The sequence below is a fragment of the Typopeltis vanoorti genome, chromosome 2, assembly GCF_054136105.1.
Source record: "Typopeltis vanoorti isolate ZY-2024b chromosome 2, IOZ_Tvanoo_1.0, whole genome shotgun sequence".
NCBI lineage: Eukaryota > Metazoa > Arthropoda > Arachnida > Uropygi > Thelyphonidae > Typopeltis > Typopeltis vanoorti.
The window spans coordinates 109902682-109929411 of record NC_143550.1 but is presented as its reverse complement, the minus strand read 5'-3'; the positions used below and the strand labels follow the sequence as shown (position 1 = coordinate 109929411).

At 34.2% G+C, this 26730-nt stretch overlaps 2 protein-coding genes across 2 annotated transcripts in view; both read left to right on the top strand.

Moving 5' to 3' along the window:
• The first annotated feature begins 1431 nt into the window (after positions 1-1431).
• Positions 1432-26730, top strand: LOC150109329 (ceramide-1-phosphate transfer protein). The gene is made up of 2 exons (XM_090412605.1): positions 1432-1787; positions 21443-26730. The coding sequence occupies exons 1-2, from the start codon at positions 1432-1434 to the stop codon at positions 21945-21947; spliced, it is 861 nt and encodes a 286-aa protein (XP_090268731.1). The 3' UTR covers positions 21948-26730.
• Positions 1664-26730, top strand: part of LOC150109328 (pancreatic alpha-amylase 2a5-like) — a 94440-nt gene continuing 69373 nt past the window's right edge. Inside the window, exon 1 of the mRNA XM_090412583.1 lies at positions 1664-1787. The gene's annotated coding sequence lies outside the window, so the exon portion shown is untranslated. The remainder of the gene's footprint in view (positions 1788-26730) is intronic.

Genomic DNA, 26730 nt, shown 5'->3' with positions numbered 1-26730 from the left:
TTATATAGTATTGTGTATTCAATTAAACTATATATAGGCTGACCATACTTACCGTTTTGAACGGTACAGTACCGGGTTTTTTTTTTTTTTTTTTTTCATATTTCCCGGCCGTCCCGTTGTTTTAATAAAAATGCCAATTTTGTCCCGTTTTTATTAAAATCTATAAATATACTTTAATATTGGTCGATCATAAATTATTATTCATAACCTATAATCGTATATCAATATCTTGGATACCAGTAATTTGTATAACCATGGAGTCGCATTGTTCGATACTAAATATCGATATCTGCAGTGATTTATTCAGAGAAAATAATAAATACATTTTCGCAACACTTGCGTCTCAGGCGCGGCGTCTGTTCTGCTGTAGCGTTGGTTTTTGTTTTGTCTGTATGCTAAACGGTGGCTTTGTTATTCAATGCAGGCGGTTTAAATTTCATAATTTTTAAAGCTTAAAGGTTTATTTTTTTTAACGCTTTAAGTTTATCCTTGCAATGTCAAAGAGGCGAAACTGCAGTTTTAATGACGATCTCCAGAAAGAAATCAAATTTATTAAACTGGACAAGCTGTGTTGTGATGGAACAAAAGTGGTTGGCCAAGATTGTAATGTCCATTTTTTCCGTTGCTCATGGAGGTAGAAGCGACATCTACATTGCCAGAAACATAAGGATGCTGAAAAGACTCTGGCTCAAATGAAAAACATTAGCTCGTTTATGGTGAGACGTGATGGTGATAGCGAAAGTGATAAAATTGCAGCAAGTGAAGCGCTTGTTGCTTATCATACTATAGGTCACGGCCAAAGTTTACGCGCAAATGACTACTTGTCGACATTGATCAATAAAAGTTATGAACCAAAATTTTCTTCAGCAAGTACCAAATCAGAAGCAATAATTACCAACTTTTTCTCACTATACGTATTGGGCAAGGTAAAATGTTTTTTTTTTAATCGTCTTACTTTTTCATGAATACAGAATATTACATAACCCCCGTCCCGTTTTTGTCTCAAGGAAATATGGTCAGCCTAACTATATACCATATATAGTTTTATATTTTAATAAAATATTTACTATATAAATTATATATTTTTGGCAGTATATAATTACTATATATATTACAGGTGGAATTGTCAACATGAAGGCTGAAGATTGACTGTCGTTCTTCAGCCTTCATGTTGACAATTCTTTCTCCAGCAGATCCGCAACTATCGCCGAAATGAAGCCTATTGGCTCTTTATATTTAAGTAGCAGGTGCCTTATTTTGACACACTCACTCCTAACGAGACATGTGTTTATCATTATACCCGAAGTAAGCGATAGCAGCGCTACCGCTTTGTTATATTTTCAGCCGAAAGCCTGTTCATGTAGTAGTCTTGCAATTGAGTTTAGTTTTCATTTGTGATTGTTATACACCTAGCGTTGAAAGTTCGAAATAATGTTTGATGATGATTCTTCTCTTGTATCGTATCGTACTTGGTCTAACCATTATGGCACACCATGGTTATCTTCTGAAAAAAAGAAAACATGTAATACAATTTTTCCTGCATTTATAATAATATCTCTCTGCCTAATAATTTTTACTAATTTCATCGATAGTACCTGCGCAGACGGTAGCTGCAAAATGGCCAACAGTAAGATGGATGACATTTACGTTCCTTCCGCAGGGGGAAAAGTCGTCGCTAAAAAGCAAATATTTAACATAAGTGTTGTCTGTGAGAGTTTTGAGAAGAGTGCATCAATTGAAGGGCTGGATATTGCTGAATATCTTAAGGCATATAGAGAATTGTATCGGTAAGTTGAATGATTGTTCTGTCATAGTTGTTTCAAGAAGTTACCTAAGGTTTTCAGTTAGCAGAACTAATTTAATGCATTTCGGAAACATCAAGATCCGGTCTTAGAATAAGGCAGGTTCTCTCGAAAAAAAAACACGCTACATTGCAGCGTGTTTTTTACCGAGAGATACAAAGCAGCTGCTGCATGCTTTTATACATATAGCAATGCAGCGGCTGCATGCTATATGTATAATAGCCAGTGAAATTTTCTTATAGATATAGTATGTATATCTGTAAGAATAGTAGTAGTATATCTATAAAGAATAGTATCCAATTTGTGATATGGAGGAATTCTAATGCACCAAAAAAAGGTTTGTATATATCAATATAGTCTACACAAGTAGATTTGTTGTGGAGACCCCAGAAAGTTGAACATAAGGATGAGAGAATAAACAAGCAAAATCAGGTGAACCTAGAGATATTAAGTGTGAAACTTGTGTATGCATGTACAGACACTTTTGAGTTTAGTTTTTGGAAGTAGAAATGAACAGCATGGTGGTCAGTTTGTTCAAATCTTTGGTGAATCATGTGGGAAATGGAACAGTATCAAAACTAGGGTTTTTTTGGGGGGGGGGATGAATGTTGAATTACAGGCAACTGATTTGAGTTGCAGGCTGTAAAGGATGCATGAATATGTATAAGATAGGGTCAGTTATCCAATTTCGTAATGTTAGCAGCATTATCTCACTATTCCCTCTAGGAAAGAAATACAAGGGATAGTTTCTTTCCTAGAGGAAATAGTGAGATTTGAATGAATATACTTGGAGGAATAGAATAGAAAGGGTATAGGAGTAGGAAGTGGGAATGTTGCTGATAGCAGATGAATCCTGTAAGGCTGCCTTATTATAGCAGAGGCCAACTGCACACAGCAATATATAAAAAGCAAGTTTAATCCTGAAGTGTTAACATGAATTAAAGCAAGAATCACAAACTGTATAAAATTTATGGCAACCATTTCTTTAAAGATTAAGTCTTTAAAGAAATGGTCTTAACTACAAAAATTATGCATCAGCATAAATGCAATGTTAAGAGGCAAACATTAGTTTTATAAATTAAACATGATGCGTGTGCCTTTGTCATACTCTGCACAATGAGTTTCTGGAAACTTGATGTGTTGTCATCTGTTTTCTCTCTCTCATTTGTTACTTGGGCATATGCTGCAGTTAATCCAACAGTGAAGTTGAGAAATCAGTTTTATTGCTGATGCAAAAGCAGAACAAAATCTAGACTCACCTGCCTTGTGCATCAAGAGATAGTTTCTTTCCTAGGTGGAATACATTTTGTCTCCAAAAAATTAGAGGGAATAGTGAGAGGAATAATGTGTATGTATTAAAGGAATCAGCAGCATCATATTTTGCAGGCTAAATTAAAGCAGTGGGAGGTATAATTATAATAATATAAATTACATGACAGTAATATGGGGTACAGTATTAAAAGCCATATTAATTATGACATTAGTTTGAATCGATTTTCTCATGGAAAAGAGCATTCAGCAGTGAGAATGGAAATAAACAGCGTTGAATGTAATTTTGCATGACTGGGATATGAATGGGAAATCATTGAAAGTGACGCGAGTACCTGTGAGCCTAAGGATACATTTACCTTGATTACCTTGATGCGCCTGTGGTTTCAGTCAGGATTTCTCCATGACTGCAGGTCATAAGGAGTCCAGCTATTCCTGTCTTGGGCTTTTCTTCTCCATTTTCTTCCAACTTTCTTAATCATTGGGTCTTCCCACCTTAAGGTTGGTCTTCCAGGTTTCCTTTTGGTATCTCTCGGATACCAGTTTGTAACTCTGACTCCATCTGTTGTCTCTCATTCTGGCGAGATATCCTGCCCATCTTCTTTTGCTGTTGTAGATTGTTTTTATTATATCTGTGAGTCCAGACTTCTTCCTGATTTCTGTGTGTCTTACGTGGTCTATTTTGTTTATATTGCATATTCTTCTTTCTATTGCACGTTGAGTTGTTATTAAGCTTCGTTCTTCTTTTAAAGTTGTGTTCCAAGTTTCACTAAGTTAATGCTGGTAAGATGTGACTATTGAAAAGATGAGCTCCTATATCTATGTTTTGGTTGGTAATTGTTGATTTTATTTTGTTGAAGGCTATCCAAGCAGCTCTTTTTCTTCGTGCTATTTCACTTGATATATCATTATTCATTTTTATGGACTGGCCAAGGTAGATGTATTCAACTTTTTCGATGGTATGAGATTCTAGAGCGATTGTATGATCTTTACAGTATTTGTTTTTCATCCATCTTGTTTTGTCAGGGTGTATTATATTGTATAATAAATTAATATAATAATTAATATAATAAATTTAGTTTAATCCTTTATCCAAGTGTAAGCAAACAAAGTTTGGCCTAAAGTATCTTCAGGACTGAGGCAACTCATGGTAAAGGTGGACCAAGATCTCATCACTCCTTGTCTCAGTATCTCCCATAATGCAAAGCACATCTCCTTGCAGACATGTATATGCATTAAGGGAAGGGCCACTACCCAGACCGATTTTCTCGCCTTAGTATCACCATACTTAGTATCACCAGAAGTGGTGATACTAAGGCGAGTTGCCTCAGTCCTGAAGATACTTCAGGCGCAAACTTTGTTTGCTTACACTTGGATAAAGGATTAAACTAAATTTATTATCGTCTAACCAAGTGGAAAAAACTTCCAACATCTTTCTCTAAATCCAGAGTAACTTGATAAGGTGGTACACCTTTTGGCAACTCGTATAGGTAAATATGATTTCTTCATTGCTTCTGCCTTAGTATCACCACTTCTGGGTCTGGCAAGACCTCAATAAAGGTCGAAACCAGTCTGGGTAGTGGCCCTTCCCTTAATGCATATTGTTATATATGTCTGCAAAGAGATGTGCTTTGCATTATGGGAGATACTGATGCAAGGAGTGATGAGAGCTTGATACATTGTAATTCACTATATATTGATGTCAGAAGTCTCAAGACTTCTTGGCCAAAAGTTATGGGCATTAGTGAGACTTGATCTGTAGCAGAAGCTTATGGTTAGAATGAGGGATACTGTGCATTAGGGGTGTGTGTGTGTGTGTGTGTGTGTGTGTGTGTGTGCAGGGGGAGGGAGGAATTGCTGATGATGGCAAAAGAATTTGAATGGGATAAGATATGAAGGAATTCTTGGAAGCAGTGAAAAAAGAAGAGCGAGAGATTAAATATTACTAGTCTGCTGCCATGTGCTATGATAGAGATGAGTTTAGTATTTTAGTGATTGCAAATGAATCAATGCATAGGTTGTGTAAAAGGAATGGTTTGGAGTTTGTAGACCCATGGACTGAATTTGACAGATGGAAGGACTTATTATAATATAGGTATCTCCATGGAGTTAGAAGACTCATTATTGGAGATCCATTATTCACACAATACCTATCATTGAGCTTTTGAAATTATTATTATTATTATTATTACCACCCCAAGACCTCATGGAGGCAAAGACTCATCTCGGAGGTCCTTTTATCACACAGCTCATACCGTGTTTTAAACACATTCAAACAATTTGCAGACACCACATTCTCAGGCAAGGCATTCCAATCATTGACAACTCCACACGAAAAAAACCTGCCTCTCACTCCCCCACTCACACCATCTTTATACAGTTTCCAGGGATGACCTTTGGTTCTCCCCTGATCCAATATTTCGGCAACATCACGTTGCCGAAATATTGGATTTGTATTAAAAAGTTATTTTAATGTATATCCTGGTCTACGTTGTTATTTCCCTAAACTATTTAGTAATAATGCATAACCAACGTCTAAGCCTTTCCACTAGCATCAAGATTATATTGTACTTCATGAGTCTGATGTCTAGTTTGGCCAGCCACACCTCATCTGCCAGGCATAGAATTCACTGGAATAAAACTAAAGTCTTACACAGAAGTTTTTTTTACTTGAAAGATTATGTAAAGAAAGTTGCGAAGCACACATTCACAGACATAATTGCAACGAAAACAACAGCCTTAAATTCTCCTGATTTTGGGAAATCGTCCTAAGGAACTCTTCATTCCTATGTTTTATGAATTAGTATTTAAATTTATTTCTTTGAATTCTAATAGTTGTAGGTGGAGTTATCCTCCTTTAGTTAATAGCATATATTTTCACCTGCTTTTAGTGTTCTAATTTTGTTAACTCTTTACATCTGTATGCATTGATAATGACTAGGAAACCTAGCCAAAAATTCTGCAAGTATTAAGTAATTTTTTCTTTAAGTAAGTGTCATTCCATCGTTATATTCTTATAGGAGTTATAATTGTCATATATAATTGTCACATCTTGGCATGCATCAGCAAATCAGCATAGTGAGTATAGGTCAAGTATAATATGGAGACTTTATCTATAGACACAGATTGGAAAGAGGAGAGATCATATGACCATGACAAGAAGGAAATGGAATTTACCTACTAAGAGATAATTACTTGAAATAACATGTGATGGAGGGACTCAGGTTGGGTGGGAGGTGTTGTGAAATGTGGAATTTCAGTTAAGGGGAGAATGTGGAACTTTGGGGAGGGAGAAGTAAGGTGATTATGATAAGTTAGGAGACAGCTTGAAGCACTGCCATGGCATAAGAATCAAAAGAAGGATGTTAACAGTACGTGGGAGACAGTCGGGGGGGGGGGGTATCTGAAGGAATTAGTACCAGACTTCATATCCAAGGTCAGGAGGAATCAGATAAGTTATTATGGATGAATAGTATTATTAAACAGGAGCTGCAAAAAAGAGAAAATATCATTATGGGTCTCAGCCAGCTCACAAATAGAAAGTGCAGACAAGAATAGTGATCAGCATGGTAAGGGATGCAAAATCAAATTGAGAGGAAATTAGCTGTATAGTGATTAAAAGAAGAATGATAATCGTTGTAGGTGGTTCTGGGAGGATAAGAAATAATTCCATTATTGAGTGATCATTTTGTAAGGGTGTATCATCCAAGTGGAGATAATTCATTGACTGATTGAGAATAGGAGGTGAATGAGCTGGAAATATTCAGATATAAAATCTTGATGCAAACATGGCCATGGGATATCAGCCCATGGTTAAAAGTTAATGCAAGAAAATTGGCAGGGCCTATGACCATATTGTTTAAATGTCAGCAATGTGAAGATTCTCAAAGAGGCAAAAGGAGGGCAAAATGTTCCTATTGCATAAAAGAGGCTCTATGATAGATAACAAATTACAGAGCTGCCGGTATCACAGAAGTGGTTATGGCCATAAAGCATATAGGAATATGATACTTTGTGGGAAACAGCACAACTTTGGAAAAGGTAGGTCATGCTTTTAGTAATTTACACTTTCTATAATAGTAAGAGTTAACACGTTCGCTGCCATGCTACTTCGGCATGGTCTGTTCCCCTACACCGAGCAATTTCACTTCTTCAAGGTCAGTACGATAATCTTGTTACCGGAGGTAAGCGTCCTACGAGTATACTCGTAGTTGGCTTGTACAGAGCATATACAGTCCATGAGAATACACAGTTTTGATGCTAGTCCCACAAGCCAAGCATTTTCACTTCTTCAAGGTCACTGCAATAATCTCGTTCCCGGCGGTAAGCGTCATACGAGTATACTCGTAGCTGGCTTGTGAAGCAGGTTTACCCACTACGAGTATACTCGTAGTTGGCAGCGAACGTGTTAAGGTAAAAGAAATGACTGTACTTGTCCCAGCACACCTTATTCTTATTTCCACATGATCTTAAATTAGCTTTAATCTGCTTAACATATATATCTCATTGTTAATCCTATTTCCTGTTCCCAATGCTAGCAAACACACTTTAAATTATCAGCCTATCTGCGACATGCAGGTTACCAATTCTTGCACTACTCAATCAGAAAAATTTATTATTTTTTTTGATGACTGCACCATTCGAATTTTACTAATGTAGTTTGAGAATTAAGCTAAGGAATACAGGCAAAATCTTAGTTAATTTGCGGACAGTAGAATAGCTGGTTTTAGATTGCAAATAAATAGAACAGAATTAGAAGCTTCACAATACAATCTGATTGCCGTATATCTTTTGTCAAAATGGTAAAATGAAGTAATTGATTTTGAATGCTGTCTAGAAAAGCTTTCGAACCTGTATAGAAATTTAGAGTAGTTATGCAATTCACTTCCAGGAGAGAATAAGGAGGGGGGGGGGATTTGTGTCCCTTCCCCCTGTCTTTACGTCTATTGCGTTGCTTAGAATTTCATTTACTGTCCTAAGTTATTTGACCTTTCTTGCCTCTAAAATGATTTATTGTGTCTCTTCCCAAAAATTGAAACGAATTTCACATATGCGAAAAAAGTCAATCCTGAAATGACCACTGATCAGCTTTTGCAATGAATCTATTTAGTGATAGTAAATTTGGTGTATTTTATTCTACAAATCAGTGCACCGGAAGAGTTGCACTGATTGTTCTTTCACTTTACATATAATAATTGAATATTTTTTTTTTGAATTTCAGAATTTTCAAATGTTTGCTTTGAAAATATGATGTCAAATATTTATATTTTTAAACAATATTTATTGAAATAAATATAGCCTTTTGCTTTCGTTTCTAGCCAAATAGCATTATATGGATCATCACATTTCAGTTTTAGAAACGATTTTTTGTTATTCATAAAGACAAAATAAAAAAAAAATGTTAAAATGCTACATTGCATTACTCGGTTTCCGATTGTGTGTCTTTTTGGTATCAAAAATTTATATCCAATGATATTTTAGCAGTGATTCTTCGCCTTCGTCATTTATTTATTTATTTGTATTATGCATATTACGATAATATCTAGTGCACATCCTCGTAGATATGTTGAAAATATAATGTGAAAAATATCATATACGGAATGATTCAAAATTCTTTTTCATTTTGAAGATTTTCTAATGCTTCCCCCTCCCTCCTTATCCTCTCCTAGAACTCAGAGGTTTGAAAGCTTTTCTAGACAGCATTCAAAATCAATTACTTCATTTTACCATTTTGACAAAAGATATACGGCAATCAGATTGTATTGTGAAGTTTCTAATTCTGTTCTATTTATTTGCAATTTAAAACCAGCTGTTCTACTGTCCGCTGAAATTATGTGAAATTTTAGAAACAATATGCTATATTTTCACCATGCAAAATTGTTTATATGCATACCACACAAAAGAAAGTTCAGTAGTATTATTTGTGTATGTTTTCTTTGAAAAAATCTAAATATTACTTCTTCTGCTGCTGAAAGCTATTTCTGAAATAATCTACGTCTTCTAAATCCTTGGTAATATCCTCTTAGCTGGAGGAAAAGTTGAAGGCTTATTACTCTCAGTGCTATTGAGAAGAAAGGGGAGAACACTAAAGTGGCACTGAAGTGCCTCAGGCTGTAGTGCAGAATATGTCAAGAATGTCTTGTTTCCTTTTCGATTGTTGATTTCCTTTATCCTAACAGAAATACTGACATTTCGTTTACACGCTTATACATTATTTATGCCAAAATAATTGCTTAATTTATAATGATCAGTTTCACTTTTATTATCAAAAATTAGAAATTAAATCATACAATTATCTTGAAAAAGAGGATTTGAATTATTTTCAAAGAAAAGGTGCATATGCGTTTCATAATCTTCTTTTTGGGGGGGGGGGTGTATAGACCTAATCAATCTGCAGATATTTCAGATAATTTATTTCATAAATCGTTCGCAAGACAGCCATTACAAACGTAAATCACTTGGGGAACATACCCATTCATTTTAGTGTAAAATAGTAGCAAAGGTTCAGTTACTTTAGATATCTAATCTAGAAAAAAATGTTATGTTTGCTGAGATTAGAATCTTACGTGAATGATTTTTCTGACATGATTTCTCTATTCGTTATAATGTAACCAATTTCCAGGTTTTTTTTCCCTCCTGCGGACTTCATGTTATATGCAGTGATTTCTTCTTTTTACTACAAGAAAAAAAATCAGATAACAGGAGAAAAATATGTAGTATTTTCTTTTCCACTGACTGAATTTACAATGTTCTTTCTTTGTGTTTTGAAGAGAAAGTGCAAATGACTCTTTTCTTACTATTTTTGCCATTATAACATCTCATAATTATAAGAGTGACATTTTACCATTTTTCTCAAACACGAGAAACAGAAATAAGGTAGTAATAATATTGTTGATTCTGCCAAACTCATTGTAGCAGAAATTTTTATTACAAAACTTTGTAATTATATATATATATATATATATATATCTCCGAAACAAGAAATTTGGAATCCATATCACATCAATGTTGAGTGTTGGCAAGGTGAAAATGTTCCCGTTATTATTTATATATTTCATTTATTAACTAGGGGGGCTATGCCCAACCCCCCCCGTGTTCCGGTATGGTAGACCAGTTTTCCTTCAATTGTGATAACTCGACAGGGAGTTCCGCCCCTGAATTCTGATGACTCGACATTCAGGGTAGCCCCTGAGTTTCAAATCGTTTCGATAAACATGACATAAAAAGGCTTATCATTATATATATGAAATACTTTACCTGGAATACTCTTTCCAATTTCTCTGTGTCATAAAAAGAACTTAAAAATTAGCCTTCAAGATGAAAAAGAAACAGTGCATTCGGGTATCCCTCTATCAATATTTGTAGTCCTGAAAAGGACTCTTTTGATGGCCTTGAAAACAAACATTTTTTATTTCATACTGTTCAGAATTTAAAATTCTTGAACAGTGTGGAAAACCTTGAAGCAAGAGTAAATACACAAAGCAGTTTTACACTCAGGGCACCAGATTTTTGTTTCCTTTCTGATATTTTTTTTTATTACATACATAATATTTGCGTGCAGGGTTTTTTTTTATTAGCCATTGGTGGTAGATTTTCAGGATAATGGTTGGAGTTAGCAGCGTTCAACCTCAGATGTCTGGCAGGATTTCCTGTTTTTCTGCTTGCTGAAGAAGGTGCATGTGCATGCAGCAATGCTTTCGCAATTTCAATTCTGTATTCTAGATATGCTATAGTAGACAAACATTTTTTCTTGTACTGGAGGAAACTGTTCCAAATAACAAAATCCAAACACTTCAAAATTCAAATAACACGTCCAAACACTTTTTTGTAATATTTTTTATGCTGTTTCCTCATTACAGAGTAGAATGATAGCTGCTGATCGCACCTGTCGACTCAACCCATAGTGTCGTTGTATGCACACACAGCAATGGGTTTTTCTTTCTTCAAACCATGCTTCTCCACAGATTCCGTTGATGGATTGTGCAGGGAAGACAGCAGAAAAACATCTTTTTTGGCTTTCCAACGCTGTGCAAAGACATTCCCTCCCTGATAAGTTCGGATTTCCCCCTTCGATAACTTTCCTGAAGCCAGATCTGGAGGCATATCTCGCCTTTTTGCATTTACAGTACCATAACTATCTGTACGATGCTGTAAAAGCAAATCAGCGAGTTCAGGACACATATATAGTAATTATTCCATTATAATGCAGTAACCTTTCCCCAGTAAAGGGTCTAGTAACTGCATTACTGCACGCATCGACAAGGGGAGATCCGAATATTTATCGTGCTCGATTGCAGTTTGCTTTCCCGTATAAGGTTTGAAATCCCAAAGATATCCACTTTCCGATTCGCAAAGCATAAAAAATTTTACTCCATACTTCGCTTTCTTTTTGGGAATATACTGCTTACATTTCAGTCCACCTTTGAATGGCATAAGGCTTTCATCGATACTCAAGTCTCTCTCAGGATTGCAGAGAGATCTACATTTTTGACGGATTTTCATCAGAAAATCGTAAATTTTGTTGAGGACCTGGGCAAGGATGTGTTGCCTGATCGTATTCCTCATTATTCTGAAAATGCAAATACTTCATGATGAGACTGAATTGTTTTTCAGTCATAACATCACGAAACATTGGCGTGTTCAGAATCCAGTCTATAGACCAATACATTTCGAAACTTCGGGTTTTCCACTTTCTTTATTCTGATATTGCATTTGAAGGATGACAGTGATTTTAAACATTAATTTCACCTATATCCGAATATCACATAATTTCCTGATTTATAATAATCAGGAAATATGTATATTGTCTGATTTATAATTTGCTAATTTATAATAATCACCACATAGTTTCAGTATCGAAAAATTAAAGTTATGTGGAACAATTACTAGAGAAAAATAACGAATTAAATAAAAACTGTACCTATGTTTCATAACAGTTTTCGGGTGTGTGATAGTAATGCAACGGGGGGGGGGTGTTTAAACTATCAGAGGCGAAATAAAGTTCAATTCTATTATAAAAATATGGAAATGAAATTTCACATTTGATATACATATTTTGAATGATAAAAATAAGCAAATGTATCGCTTACTTTAAAAATTGGAGAATAAAATATCTGAATTATGCAGAAAATATAAATTTAAATCATAACTGTTAATTTCATTTCGTAATGACCAATTATACAAGGAAACCAAGAAAGTGAAAGTAGAGATTACTATACAACATGAAGAAAAAATTTAGTAATATGATTAAAGAATTTCAGGTTATTCTCTATAAAGCAAAGTTGCTCAAGCGTGTCCTAAAGGAAATCTGTTAAGTATTATTCGATTTCGATGGTTTTGTACAAAAATAAAATTAATATAATCTGGAAGGTCGGCAGCCGGTTTTCTTTTCTATTTTTAAAAGAATATTTCAAATAATTATCGTGAATTAATTTCTTCGATAACAAAGAAAAATCTTTTGTCTAGTAAGCGATTAGAAAAATATTAGCGCAAAAAAAATAAATAATTAAATTGGTTCTCCAAGGTAAGGCAATATTTAAGTGAAGAAATTATGCAAGAACTTTATTTTGTCCAGAAATTAAAATTGTATTGTACAATAAAAAGAGAAAACAAAAATATAAATAATTTCTCTATTTTTATTGAAAGTTTATTTTCCACTTGGTTAGAGTATAATAAATTTAGTTTAATCCTTTATCCAAGTGTGAGCAAACAAAGTTTGCGCCTGAAAGTATCTTCAGGACTGGGTTAAGGTGGTACACACCAGGGCAACTCGTTGCAAAGGTGGAGCAAGCTACCAACACTCCTATCCTAGTATCTCCTATAATGCAAAACACATCTCCTTGCGGATATGTCTATTGTTATGCATTAAGGGAAGGGCCACTACCCAGACCGGTTTCGACCTTTATTGAGGTCTCTTCAGTGGGAGCCAGGCCCAAGTTGAGATATCAGGCAGAAGCATTTGCAGGTCATCTCCACCTATAGGAATTGCCAATTGGTGTGCCACCCTTTTTTAATAAATTACTCTGGATTTAGAGAAAGATGTTGAAAGTTTATTTTCCACTTGGTTAGAGTATAATAAATTTAGTTTAATCCTTTATCCAAGTGTGAGCAAACAAAGTTTGCGCCTGAAAGTATCTTCAGGACTGGGTTAAGGTGGTACACACCAGGGAAGGTAGTGGCCCTTCCCTTAATGCATAACAATAGACATATCCGCAAGGAGATGTGTTTTGCATTATAGGAGATACTAGGATAGGAGTGTTGGTAGCTTGCTCCACCTTTGCAACGAGTTGCCCTGGTGTGTACCACCTTAACCCAGTCCTGAAGATACTTTCAGGCGCAAACTTTGTTTGCTCACACTTGGATAAAGGATTAAACTAAATTTATTATACTCTAACCAAGTGGAAAATAAACTTTCAACATCTTTCTCTAAATCCAGAGTAATTTATTAAAAAAGGGTGGCACACCAATTGGCAATTCCTATAGGTGGAGATGACCTGCAAATGCTTCGGCCTGATATCTCGACTTGGGCCTGGCTCCCACTGAAGAGACCTCAATAAAGGTCGAAACCGGTCTGGGTAGTGGCCCTTCCCTTAATGCATAACAATAGACATATCCGCAAGGAGATGTGTTTTGCATTATAGGAGATACTAGGATAGGAGTGTTGGTAGCTTGCTCCACCTTTGCAACGAGTTGCCCTGGTGTGTACCACCTTAACCCAGTCCTGAAGATACTTTCAGGCGCAAACTTTGTTTGCTCACACTTGGATAAAGGATTAAACTAAATTTATTATTCTCTATTTTTAGTCTATCATATATAACTAAAATCCAGTTCACCAGCATGGAACAAGAAAGTCCGTTTCTTGTTATAGGCAACTGAGAGGCAGCTACGATCGGGAGATAATCCGATTAACCATTCTCTTCAGCATGAGGGTTTATCACACCTTCTAATGGACATGACAGTCAAATTGCACTTCTTATCCAGGTTCTTTAAACAGGTGGGCTGAATCATATCCAGATTTAGTTGGACGTCTATAGACGTCGTAGCCGGTAGGGAGGTTAAACACACGAGGTTTCACCTTAGATTTAAGCTAGGCTTTCTCTCACATATATATAACAAAACAATTCAAACATCAGCATATGGCCTAAAGTCCTCAAGTATCATATAAAACAATTCCCTTAAATAAAACACCGTCGCAATCTTGTCTCTAGCTAAAAACAATAAAAAATACACTGCATTCGGGTACCTTCTCCGGAATTTGTGAGATCTCCTCTGAACATCAGGAATTTGGCAGCATGAAAATCCGCTATCTAATTTCTTCTAAGACAATTTAGTTGCGTCTGTCTTCTGGTATCTACCGTCTGGAATGCAGGTCTCCGATGGTGATTACGAATCATCTTCCAAGATGCTTGCAAAACTCCGTTACCATAGCATACATCATGCCTCGGTAGCTCCTCAACCCTCGCTGACCTTGTCGCCTCTCGCTTGACCACAAGAACTGAACTCCGGAACCGACTCTAGAACGTCCCTGTATCAACGCAGCAACCCTCTATTTATCTGGTTCTGATGACCTTGGGTTTGCTTATGTTGTAGTCCCCTGGGTATTACGATGTTCTGCACCCACCACCATTTTCGGTCATTGCATTAAGGCAGGAAACCCCCTTGCAATGTTGACCTTTGTGATGGTAGTTGCCCCAGGTCATAATTTAATACGATAATCCATCTAGAATTATCTTTGTCTGGGACACAAATTATTTTACACTTATTTTCCTTTGTTCTTTTACAATAACTTTTGGCAGTGACAATATCCAATAATATTTCCAATTTACTAAACATAAAAAAAAATTTTTACTATTATTTCACAAGTATTTTTAGTGGAAATTTGTTTACCAGAAAAATTGATGTTTTTGTATAAATTCCTTCTATACATGATTTTACAAAGTCGTCAGTCTACAGTATGTTTGGCATGCATTTGATGTTGAATCTATATGGTATTGCTGAAGGGAGGGGGAAATAGAAATTGGATCTGCCTGCTTTGGAAACCAAATATGGCATCAGCTGCTTCAGTCCTCCAATAAGCAATTGTACAGCAATGGTCATCTCCCATCTAGTGAAGTTGGCATTTCCTCCAACTCACTGAGTATGCCAGAGCCTCTTGGATGGAAATAGGCTTCACCATGAGAAGGTGGAGGAATGACAGTTGACCGGGGTAGTCAATCCATTGTACCCTACTTTCTATTAGTGTCCCATTAATTGAAATAGTTTCATTTCTAAAAAGTATATTAGATTATTTAATGTTAAAAGACAGAAATGAGTTTAAAAAACATTTTTGGTTATTGTTAAATGAATGTGGTGCATCATTGCCCTGGATAACCATTTTCATTGTATTTTCATACAAGATAATCATTGTATGTTTTTAACATTGAAGGGCAATTATGAAATTATAGCATTTTAACTAAAAGGTGTTAGTAAAATGTCAGTTTATATGAAAGAAATATAGTATAATAAGCACCATGATGATTGGTTACACTTGGATTTTTATTGAATTTTCCAAATTTTTCACAGCTGCCTGTGAGATTGTTTTGACTGGTTTCTGAAAATTGAAGAGTATAAAATATAGTAGTAGTAGAAATAATAATAATAATAATAAAAATTTAATGCTAGAAGATTTAAATTGGGATAATTAAATTCAATCTAAATAGGCTATGGGATTACATTTATTATGGGAAAACCGAGGCAGGGGAGAACGTTAACCAGGTGCGAATCATTTTGGTCGACTGATCATCATTAGAACATTTTTGGAATTAGTGTAGGGCTATGTCATAACTGCAAGTTGAATCTTCCAAATAAGGGCATTTGTTGTTGCTAAATGGCCGGAGGTGTGGCCTGATTCGCAAGTTGTGGATCGTCCAACATTCGGAAATTAGGTAGGGTCCGTGGACGATTGAGTTTTCATCGCATTTTATGGCAATTGTTTCAGATATTCTAAGCATTGTTTCGTTGTCTTGTTTGTGCCTTGTCGATTTGCAGGATATATTTCAGTTCAAGAGCGTGAGCTGCAATTTCTGTCTTCCCTGTACTCTGTATTTTATTTTTCTTTTTGATGTTGTGATGTTTTTTTTTTTGTGTTTAGATGTTCTGGAATGGAGATGTTGCAATCTCGGAAGTGCTCTTGTAGTCTAGACCATAAAGACCTAATGGTAGAGCCAGTGTAGGTGATATCACAGTCTTTTTGACAAGGAAATTTGTAGACTACATTGTGGTGCGAGAGATTTAGTGTGTTTTAGGAGAGTTGCTAATTTTTGGTTCGTGCTGAATACTAGATTATAGTCAGTGTGTTTGAAAATGTATTTGTAGGCTTTGTATGTGTTTTGGATGTATGGCAATTTGATGACCATACATGTAAGGAAGTCTGTTTTGGTTGTATTGTTGTTATGATGGGTTTTTGCCGTACTGTTCGCGTAATTTATTAGATGTGTGGGATAGTTGCGATTTTTAAAAACCTGTGTTAAATACTTTAATTCTGTGTTAAGATAATTACTGTTGGTTGAGAATTTGTAAGCATTGATAAATTCTGATAGGATGACTGATTTTTTAATGGAATATGGGTGGTATGAATTGAAATGGAGGTAGTTTCTGATATGTGTGGGTTTGTGGAATATCTTTGTAGCTATTTTGTTGTTGGTTCTGATTAATGTCAGGTTTAAGAAATTGATGGATTTGTTCTGTTCTGTTTCCATGGTGAATTTTAGTCTGTTGCTATAATCGTTGAGGGATGTTTGTAAAGCGGTGATGTGCGAGGGTTTACCAATGCATAGAATATCATCTACATATCTGCTATACATTCGGAAACATCAAAACCCACAAAGATGATTATCCGATACAACCCATAGTCTCCTACAAGAATACAACCACAGCTCCTTTATTAAAATTTGTTGCCAAACTCATCAAACCATTACTTACAACGTCTAACTGTATGATTAAAAATATGGACGACCTATTTCAGAAAATAAATAACATTACTTCATCCAGAGATGACATCCTCACCTCACTAGATGCAATTTCATTATACACTAACGTGGACATCCCCAGAACATTAGGCATCGTACACACACTACTCACAGAGGACTACACACACATGCACAAAATTAACACCAAATGACATCATTAACTTGATAAACTCACAATATCCGCCAACTTCTTTAAGTTCAACAACTCCATATATATATTCAAATTTTCAGTCTCCCAATGGGCCAAAACATCAGTGGACAACTAGCAGAATTATTCCTGGCACACATAGAATCACTCCTACCCCCCCCCCCCCCCCCCAATATATCACCTTGTATGGCAGATACGTAGATGATATTCTGTGCATTGGTAAATGCTCGCACATCACCGCTTTACAAACATCCCTCAACGATTTTATAGCAACATACTAAAATTCACCATGGAAACAGAACAAATCCATCAATTTCTTAAACCTGACATTAATCAAAACCAACAGCAAAATAGTTACGAAGATATTCCACAAACCCCTATCGCAATTTATAGATGCTTACACCAGTAATTATCTTAACATGGAATTAAAGTATTTAACACAGGTTTTTAAAAATCGCAACTATCCCACACATCTAATAAATTACGCGAGCAATACGGCAAAAACCCGTCATCGCAACAGTACAACCAAAACAGACTTCCTTACGTATGGTCATCAAATTGCCATACATCCAAAACACATACAAAGCCTACAAATACATTTCCAAACACACGGACTATAAGCTAGTATTCACCACGAACCAAAAATTAGCAACTCTCCTAACATCCACTAAATCCTCTCGCACACAAAGACATATTCGAACACCACAACATAGTCTACAAATTTCCTTGTCAAAAAGACTGTGACATCACCTACACTAGCTTTACCATTAGGTCTTTATGGACTAGACTACAAGAGCACTTCCGGGATTGCAACATCCCCATTCCAGAACATCTAAACACAAAAAAACATCGCAACATCAAAAAGAAAATACAGAGTATAGGGAAGACAGATATTGCAACTCACACCCTTGAACTGAAACATATCCCGCAAATCAACAAGGCCATTATCATAGACAAACAAGACAATGAAACAATGCTTAGAATATCCGAAACAATTGCCATAAAATGCGATGAAAACTCGATCGTCCATGGACCCTACCTAATTTCCAAATGTTGGATGATCCACAACTTACAATTAGGCCACGCCTACGGCCATTTAGCGACAACAAATGCCCTTATTTGGCAGATTCAACTTGCAGTCATGACATAACCCTACACTCATTCTGAAAATGTTCAGATGATGGTCAGTCGACCAAAACGGTTCGCACCTGGTGAACGTTCTCCCCTGCCCCAGGTTTCCCATAAGTAAACCCCCCCCCCAAAAAAAAAAGCACCCTTAAACACAATAATATATATATTTATATATATTATTAAAATAAACCTGGGTTTCCAATTTATTCTTCCCAAATCAAAAATCCCCCACCCTCATGCTCCCTTCTCCCTTGTTATAAACAACCTTCAGCAGGAACATGGAATTTGAAGACATTCTAGTATCAAAACAAGGTATTTACAAAATGTTTCCTCCTCTTTTAATCTGCTATAATTGCCTTCAACACTCACCCATAATGCCCTAAAATATATATATAAATTTTTTTGAGTAAAAATAGCTAATGTATTTAAAATAAGGGACACTCCTAAACAAAAAAATAGACTATAATAGCGATAATAATAATAATCTATCGATTTATTTCTATTATGAAAATTTTTGGCAGTTTCCTTTTCCTAACATATAAGCCAGTCAAGACGAAAAAAATAATAGACTGTTTGTTTTTTAAAGGATTTAAATTGTAATTTTCTTTTTTGTTCACCTGTTACAAAAAAAAAAAAAAAAAAGGCCAAATCTTGGCCACTGGAACTTTAATGTATTAAGAGATGTTGTCCTGGGTACTTTTCTGTTTTTGTCAGATGGGGAAAAAAAAAAGAAAGGTGGAACTGAATTCTTGTTTTGAGAAACCTTGGCATATTCATAAGATATCAACTGACTCACCTTCAGTTGAAAACCCTTAGGAAGGTCCTCCATATACTACATTTCAGTGAAATATAGATCCTTCCAGCCAAGACATATTATTGTTATCAAATATGCTTGCAGAGGCTTAGCATTTGTAAGACAAAAGCACATAAACCATTTGTCAAAATACCTATCAACTGAGGTTATCTTTTTTGTATGCATGACAAAATTTTGAAGTGGGTCTTATTACTATTTCATTATATGCTGATTTTTAACTCAGAGAGAGAGAATTTGCATGTGTAAAGAAAGGAATGGAACAAATAGAATATCTCAAATAAAATGAATATTAGATCAAATCATGTTTGAAATGTAGCAGGCATATTATGGCAGATATCTTACAGTATTTAAGAGAAATTTGCTTGAGTGCTAAATAAAAAAAAGTAAGGGATGCTGAATACTCTTTTCTTCTGACCATCAAATATGTTGTAATCAATAAAAAAATAAAATAAAATAATGTTGCTTACCCTCCATTAATAACTTACAAAAATAATAATTTCCTTTGGTTGGAAAGATCTGGATGCAAATCTGCTCTAGGATGTGAGGTTTTAATAGGAGCTTTTTAACTGAAGGTGATTTATGTGGTCTTATATGTGGGTAACATTGGTTTTTCCTATTGTGAAAATGGTTTGTGAATTTCATCACATCCTGCTTATAGATGGTTTGATGAAAAATACATTAACATAACTACACATTTAAACATAAAAAAATTTAATGTGTAGAGCAGAATTTCTGATTTATCTGGCTTTTGCCTGCATTACAAATACTAAATGTACTATAGGTTGTACAGCTTTTTATGGGCAGCATTCACATAAAAAAAATTAGCATGGTACAGAGAATAGCAACATTCTGATTAGTGTAGCATGAATGGTCACCCACTATTTTGGCTAAACCATCTTATTGTAGCACTTCAAAGGACTGGTGATAATAGTAATGGTTATATCCCTCATGCAGTAGAAAACAACTAGTTCTGCCATTAAGTTTTCCCCACTTTTGTTTGATAGAGAGGTAGCTCAAAAAATCACACGATCACATATCTGAGGGTAGAGTCAAGATTGGTTGAGTTTGATGGGGGGGGGGGGGGCTAGTTTCCAACCAGTTACACCACTGAGAGAGAAATATGGTATAATTACAAATAAAAATTAACATACTGAAATGAAGGGTGGGTGAACCTGTTCTGTCCTTATATGTCCTATATTTCATCTAGTACACTTTTAAAGATAAAACTGTGAGATATGTGAATTTCTGTGTAAGATTGAGATGGCAAACAACTAATTACAAGGAATTTGTAATTAGTTACAAATTCTAATCACAGGTCAAGAGCAGAGGCACTATTCACTCAGCTCTCCAAGAGCAGGTTCTATGTTTCAATCTTACTTTGCATAGTTGTTTGTATATGCCTTTAAGTGGTTGACAATATTTGTTGCCCAGTGTGAAAATACATTACTGCTGCTTGGGGCCTGAAGTGACTCAAATAATTTCTATTTTTGGTATCTAGAATGGTAATCGCTAGGATTCCTAGATTTACTCTGCCCATATCCATAGTAATAAATGTTCTATAGATTCCCAGACTATAATGTAGGATTTGTATAAATTCAAATCAGCATTGTGATTAGCATTTGTTTGTGAAGTATTTTCACAAAGAAAAATGTGGAGGGATGGGAGAACAGAAGAATTCATTATCAGTTTTTGATCAATGTTATTAGCCATAAATGAGTGCCTGTTGATCATTATTTCCAAAAGAAATGGAAGAAAATACTTTGGGGGTATTTTATGGTTGCATTGATTTATATTACTTATTTATACTTACACCCTGTTTCATGACAAAATAAGGCTAGCATTGAAGATATGTTATTAATCTTTATGAAGTAGTTATAAAAAATAATTGTTAAAAAGCCTTGATGGCTATGCCTACTTGTGTTTTCTATGTATTGGGTTATGTTAGTGGTCTTTGTAAATGTTACACAATATTTGAAAAGAAAATTTTTGATGATTCCCTTATCCATGCCTCTTTCAGTTAGTGTTGTTGAATATTCGAGGAACTGCTTGATCTATAGTCTCTTGTTTGCATTTTATAAAATAGCAATTCTGTGGTCAGTTTATTTTGAACTTTATATTTTAAGTTCTTCAATTACATTTACACATTTCAGCAGGGTATTTTTTCATATATAATAGGTGTGTGTGTGTGTGTGTGTGTGTGCGCGTGCATAAAGTTAATTTTTTCTGTATTATTGTTTTCTGGTGTTTTAACATGCATTATTTGTTTTTTCAGGTTATTTTTATCTTTAGGATCAGTGTTTAGTTTTGTGGCATCAGACATAATCGAAAAAATAACCATCTTAGAAAATTATAGATCCACTGATAAGCATCATTATTCCACTATTTATTCAATGATTTTGTATGAGAAAGAAAACGGTCTCCTGACAAAGAGTGACCATCCATCTGGATCTAGGGTGCTGTTAAGATTACACCGTGCATTGGAATTTATAACACTTTTCATGCGTAAATTGAGTCAAGCTAGTTCTGAAACTAGAACTTCCACTGTGGCTCAAGAAAGTTATAAAAGTACCTTAGCTAAATTTCATCCTTGGTTAATTCAAAAAGGTGCACTGTTAGCCATGTATACACTACCTACTATGAAGCAGTTTCTTGAAAGTGTTGTAGGACCAGTACCTCAGAATGCATCAACATATATGAAAAACTTAGCAGATTCCTCAGAGTTAGTTTACAATTTAACACAGAAGTTATATGCTGAGCAGGATCTCTTAGAACTATAACATATCATTATCTGTATAAGAACTGTTATTAATGTACCATTGCAAATGTATACTGTATATAAACATTTAGTTTCCTTTTAGGTTGTGGATTGCTCTGTGTGGACTGTGCAATTCAGATATAAATGAAAGGCTTGATGAGTTTGATCCAATTTTTTCTCCGTTTGCCTAAATGTAATATAATTACAATTATTTCAGTTCAGCATTTATTATCTTTGATAAAGAACTGAATTAGCTTTCTGCATGTTTCTTTGATATGATGCACAAAATTACGATTCTAAATGTACTATATTTATTATAGTACTAATAATAAATTAAGATTTTAACTTAATTTTAAGAATAATGATTTAGTTTCAAGTAATGCTTATAATGCTCTAAAGTGTTTTAATATTTTTGAAAGTAAAAATATATATTACCACCTGTTCACTCAGGTAAGTAAAATTTTAATGTGTCATTAAGAAATACTTTAAGCCAGTGATTAGTTAAGCACGCTAGTCTATAGAAAATTTTGGATGCCAGATTAATTTATATTCCTGATTTTCTGCACTATTTCTTTTTTGTAATCTGCAAGTTATATTCAATTTGAAAAAGATTATCTAAGATAAGCACATTAGCAGTTTTCTGAAATCATGTGTATTGTAATTATGTCATTATAATGTATATTAACCACACTACCGGCCAAGACGTCTATAGACGTCAAGGTTATCATGGATGCGAAGTGCATATTAAAATTGTAATACCATTGATATTACATTGAAATATATGATGGATACGAAGCATATGAGGATATGTATTTGATCCATAATGGGCAGTTAGGTGGTTAATAATAGCCTTATTTAAAGATATTCTATGCATTTTATGTTTCTTTATTATTGGTATATTTAGATTAATATTAATTATTTATACTTGTTAACTTGAATATAGTCAGTGATCATAGTAAATTTAATTTAGTTTACTGTGATGGGGTGAGTTGATTGTGTAAAATTATTTTAATTTCATTTAATTAAGATTAATATTATTAATGCCCTTCATGTTTCAGATGCTGTTTGGTTGGAAAAACCTGGCATCAAATTCCTATCTAGCACAAGAAAAAAAATTGTCACCTGCTCAGTAACAAATTAATTGATGCAAGGAAGGATGTTATAGAATCAACATGGAAGGGACAAAAAAAAACTAATGAACTCATCCAAAATTTAGGTGTATTTATCTTGACAAAAGTTTTGACTACCTGTATAAAATATTAGACATGAGAAATAGCCATGTTTACAACTGACAAGGTAAAAGAACAGTAGGAAAAATTTGTTCAAAAAGTGACAGAGTCTGAAACACCAAACAGAAAATGTAATTGATAATAAGCAAATACTAAGAATAACAAAATATGTAAATTAAAAGTACAACTAGAATGTAAAAAAAAAATGAAGCATTTTCAAAGAAAAAATCATTTGGTAGCTTGCTCTCTCTCTCTCTCTCCCCCCCCCCCGGTATATATTCTACTTTTTTTAATATTTTGTTTTATATACATATGATGAAAGTATCATAGTGATACTTTCACCACTCCAACTACTCGTGATTTTGGTTCCTGCCAATTCTAATGCTAATTCAATTAATTTCATATACACGCATTATTTTTTTTTATTTATTCTGTTTTTGTATGACCATAGAAATAATTGATTATAATAGAAAGTTTAGTATAGTGAATGTTTTTAGTATAATATTGAGAACTATGGAGCATCAGCTGTAACATTTCAGTAGTTCGTATACTGAACTTGCTCACTAAGGTGTATGCTTTAGTAGTGAGAGCTAACTCTAATTTTCATTCCTTCATGCTTGTATACATTCCAAATTAATCAGTTTCCAATTTAATTAAGATGGGTTGTTTATTAAAAGTAAATATAGCTATTTCTCATAGTATATCAAATTAATAAACAGTATTATTTTGACTAGCACTCTTTTATGGCCAAATAACATTGGTTTTTAATCTGATTCATTGTATATAATAGGAAAATGCATCCTATCTATATTATCTGTATTTTTGAGTATTGTGTGTGTGTGTGTGGTCCGCGTGGTTAGCCTAGTGGCATTGTGCTTCACCACCATATTCCTGGGGAAAGAGTGTCCCAGGTTCGATTCCCATCATAGACGTGAGGAATTTGAGGATCTTCCTCAGACATAGTCAAGTTAGCCGGTCTTGGGCACGGGCAGTAGGGTTTTTTCCACCAGTTTATATGGTTTTTTCATCCCGCAAGCAGGCAAACTGGCCCCATGAACATACGCCTCTACAGTCAAAAATATATCGCCCCCCCCCTCAGCGGCAGACCAGGCGACAGGTCGGTTGGGAGTATTACTAACAAGAAGTCACATCTAAGTAACACGCGGACCCTGCATAGGAAGTGGGAATAACACGTAGTAGAAGAAGAAGTGTGTGTGTGCACGCGCGCACCCGCACACACCCACGATCTGGCTAGTTGTCTGTTTTGCAAAAAAAAAAAAAATCTCAGATGGAAAACTTGTCTTCCGTCTCTGTTCTAAGACTAAGTCATTTGTTTTCAGTTGAAAGTTATAAATCTTCCTTGGGCTCCAGATGAATTCAAATCTAGGTTTTCCAGCCAAAGGGGGCATCATCACTGTCAACTGCATTATGCAGATACCATCCTGAAATCTACTAGCAAAATAAGTAAATTTTACTTTTCTGAACTGCAAAAAAAGAAAGTGTTTCAGTTATAGCATAATTGTACTTTGCTTAAATTATGGTTCTATAGAAAACATTTAAATGCATTTTCTAAGGTAAAACGTTATTTGTAGCTACATGAGCTTTTGAGAAAAACAGTCAAATGTTTTATCAGCTAATATAAAGCACAAATCTCTATCAGATCTGTTATTTATCTCTGTTACTTTTAAAGCTTATCTCATCATGAATAGAAGGAAACTCTGGAAAGATAAGTAAGATGTAGGTAAAGTTTTGTTTTCCACTTTAAAAACTCCATTTTTTTTAAAAAAATTTTTATTATTATTCTCCATAAATAATAAAAGTGGTTAGAGAACACGTAATTAATACACATAAGAAATGATACCTGATAACCTTGACACTTGATCTCTCATTGCTGAGCAAAGCCAACTAAAACATTGTTAAACATGTTTTTCTCCATTCTTTCATTCATTGATTATTTATCCTTCCTACAGTTTTATTGATCTGGTAAATTCTCAGGGATGATTGTGACATTCTGAGTATGCATGTTATTTATTTTAATTTTTCTCCTGTAAAGTATATAAAATAAAAGTATGTTTCTGTTGAACTGTTTGGTTTGGAAGATTTCTCAGTATTTAAAAATTTTATGACTATTGCTTTGTGTGTGTGTGTGTATCCTTTGCACCAAATAGTTAAAATTGCAATTTAATAAATAATGTATATTTTCATATTAAGAATTTTAACTTGTAATACAAGATGCTTATATTACATAAGTAATTATTTTTAGAAATTTGATGTTTGGTGGAATAGCCACTTATATCAAAGAGCTAACCTCTTATGATGATTCTTGTTAGTCAACATCATATGGTACTATGAACATCTAAAACTATTTGTCTCATTTATGTTTACTCTACATATTTGTTCTTTGGACTGATCTATTTATTTAATGCAAGTGCTCTCTCTCTCTCTGACACTGTCTTTTTTGTTATAAATGAATTTTCAAGCAATGATTATAAGCCACTAGTTGTATTTCTCGTGTTGATTAAAGATGGATCTTTAATATTTTCAGATAATTTCTTCATTAAAATTAACATATTATTCAAGTATAAACAGGTATTGGATATTTTTTAATCACTGGTTTGTTAATTACACTTTTTATTCAAGAAGCATTATTAAATATGAATCTCATTCAAGTTTAAGATAATTTTATTGGAACTTCCTAGTTTCTTTTTTATTTATGTGTTTCAGAGTTTTTGTCAGATAAGATAATCATTTTGAAAGTTTCACTTCAAGAATCTAAAAATGTTTTTTCAGTTATCCCATTATACTCTCTCCTTGATTGATAATAATAATGATTAATTAAAATGTAGTAATAGTAACTCTTTCCAAAATAGAAAACAGTAAGTTCTTCTGAGCACATTCACTTTATATGAATGGACTTCTGCTTCTGGAATTCAGCCTGGTCTTCATACATTTACAAATTAAATTGTATTAGTATCATAGAAATGTCAGATAAATGACTAATAATGTGAACAGTAAACTATATATGCAATATGTAACCTGAAAATTTTATCATAATATATAGAAGAAAAAGCATTAAAAAGATAACTACCTAAGCATGCTGCTTAAGATACTTATTAAAGAAGAAATATTTGTTTTAACTGAATCTAATGCACAAGCTGATACTTAGTGTTTTAATAATTAAGTGTGAAATGAAATGTTGCATGAATGCATGCCGATTAGTGGGAAATATCTGGCTATACATTTGTAGATGAAGAATTTTAATCTTTTCTGTTCCATTTGGTAGGAACATCATTATATTTATAAACTGTTTCATGTGTTTTATTTTTTTAGGGGGGGGGGTAATTATATCTACGGATATATAGCTTTAAAAAATAGAAAATTTAGCAGTGGAGTTGTAAATAGTGCTTTATATAATTTATAGCAGAATGGACCAATAACCTTGTGTAATCGAATACTTATTTTATACATGGCATTTAGCTAAGTCAGTGTTTTGTTCTGTGCAATTTTTTTATGAGATGTCACTCCTAAGCATACTCAGGTTTTGTTGAACTTTAATAAAAGTTAGCCCATTTTCTT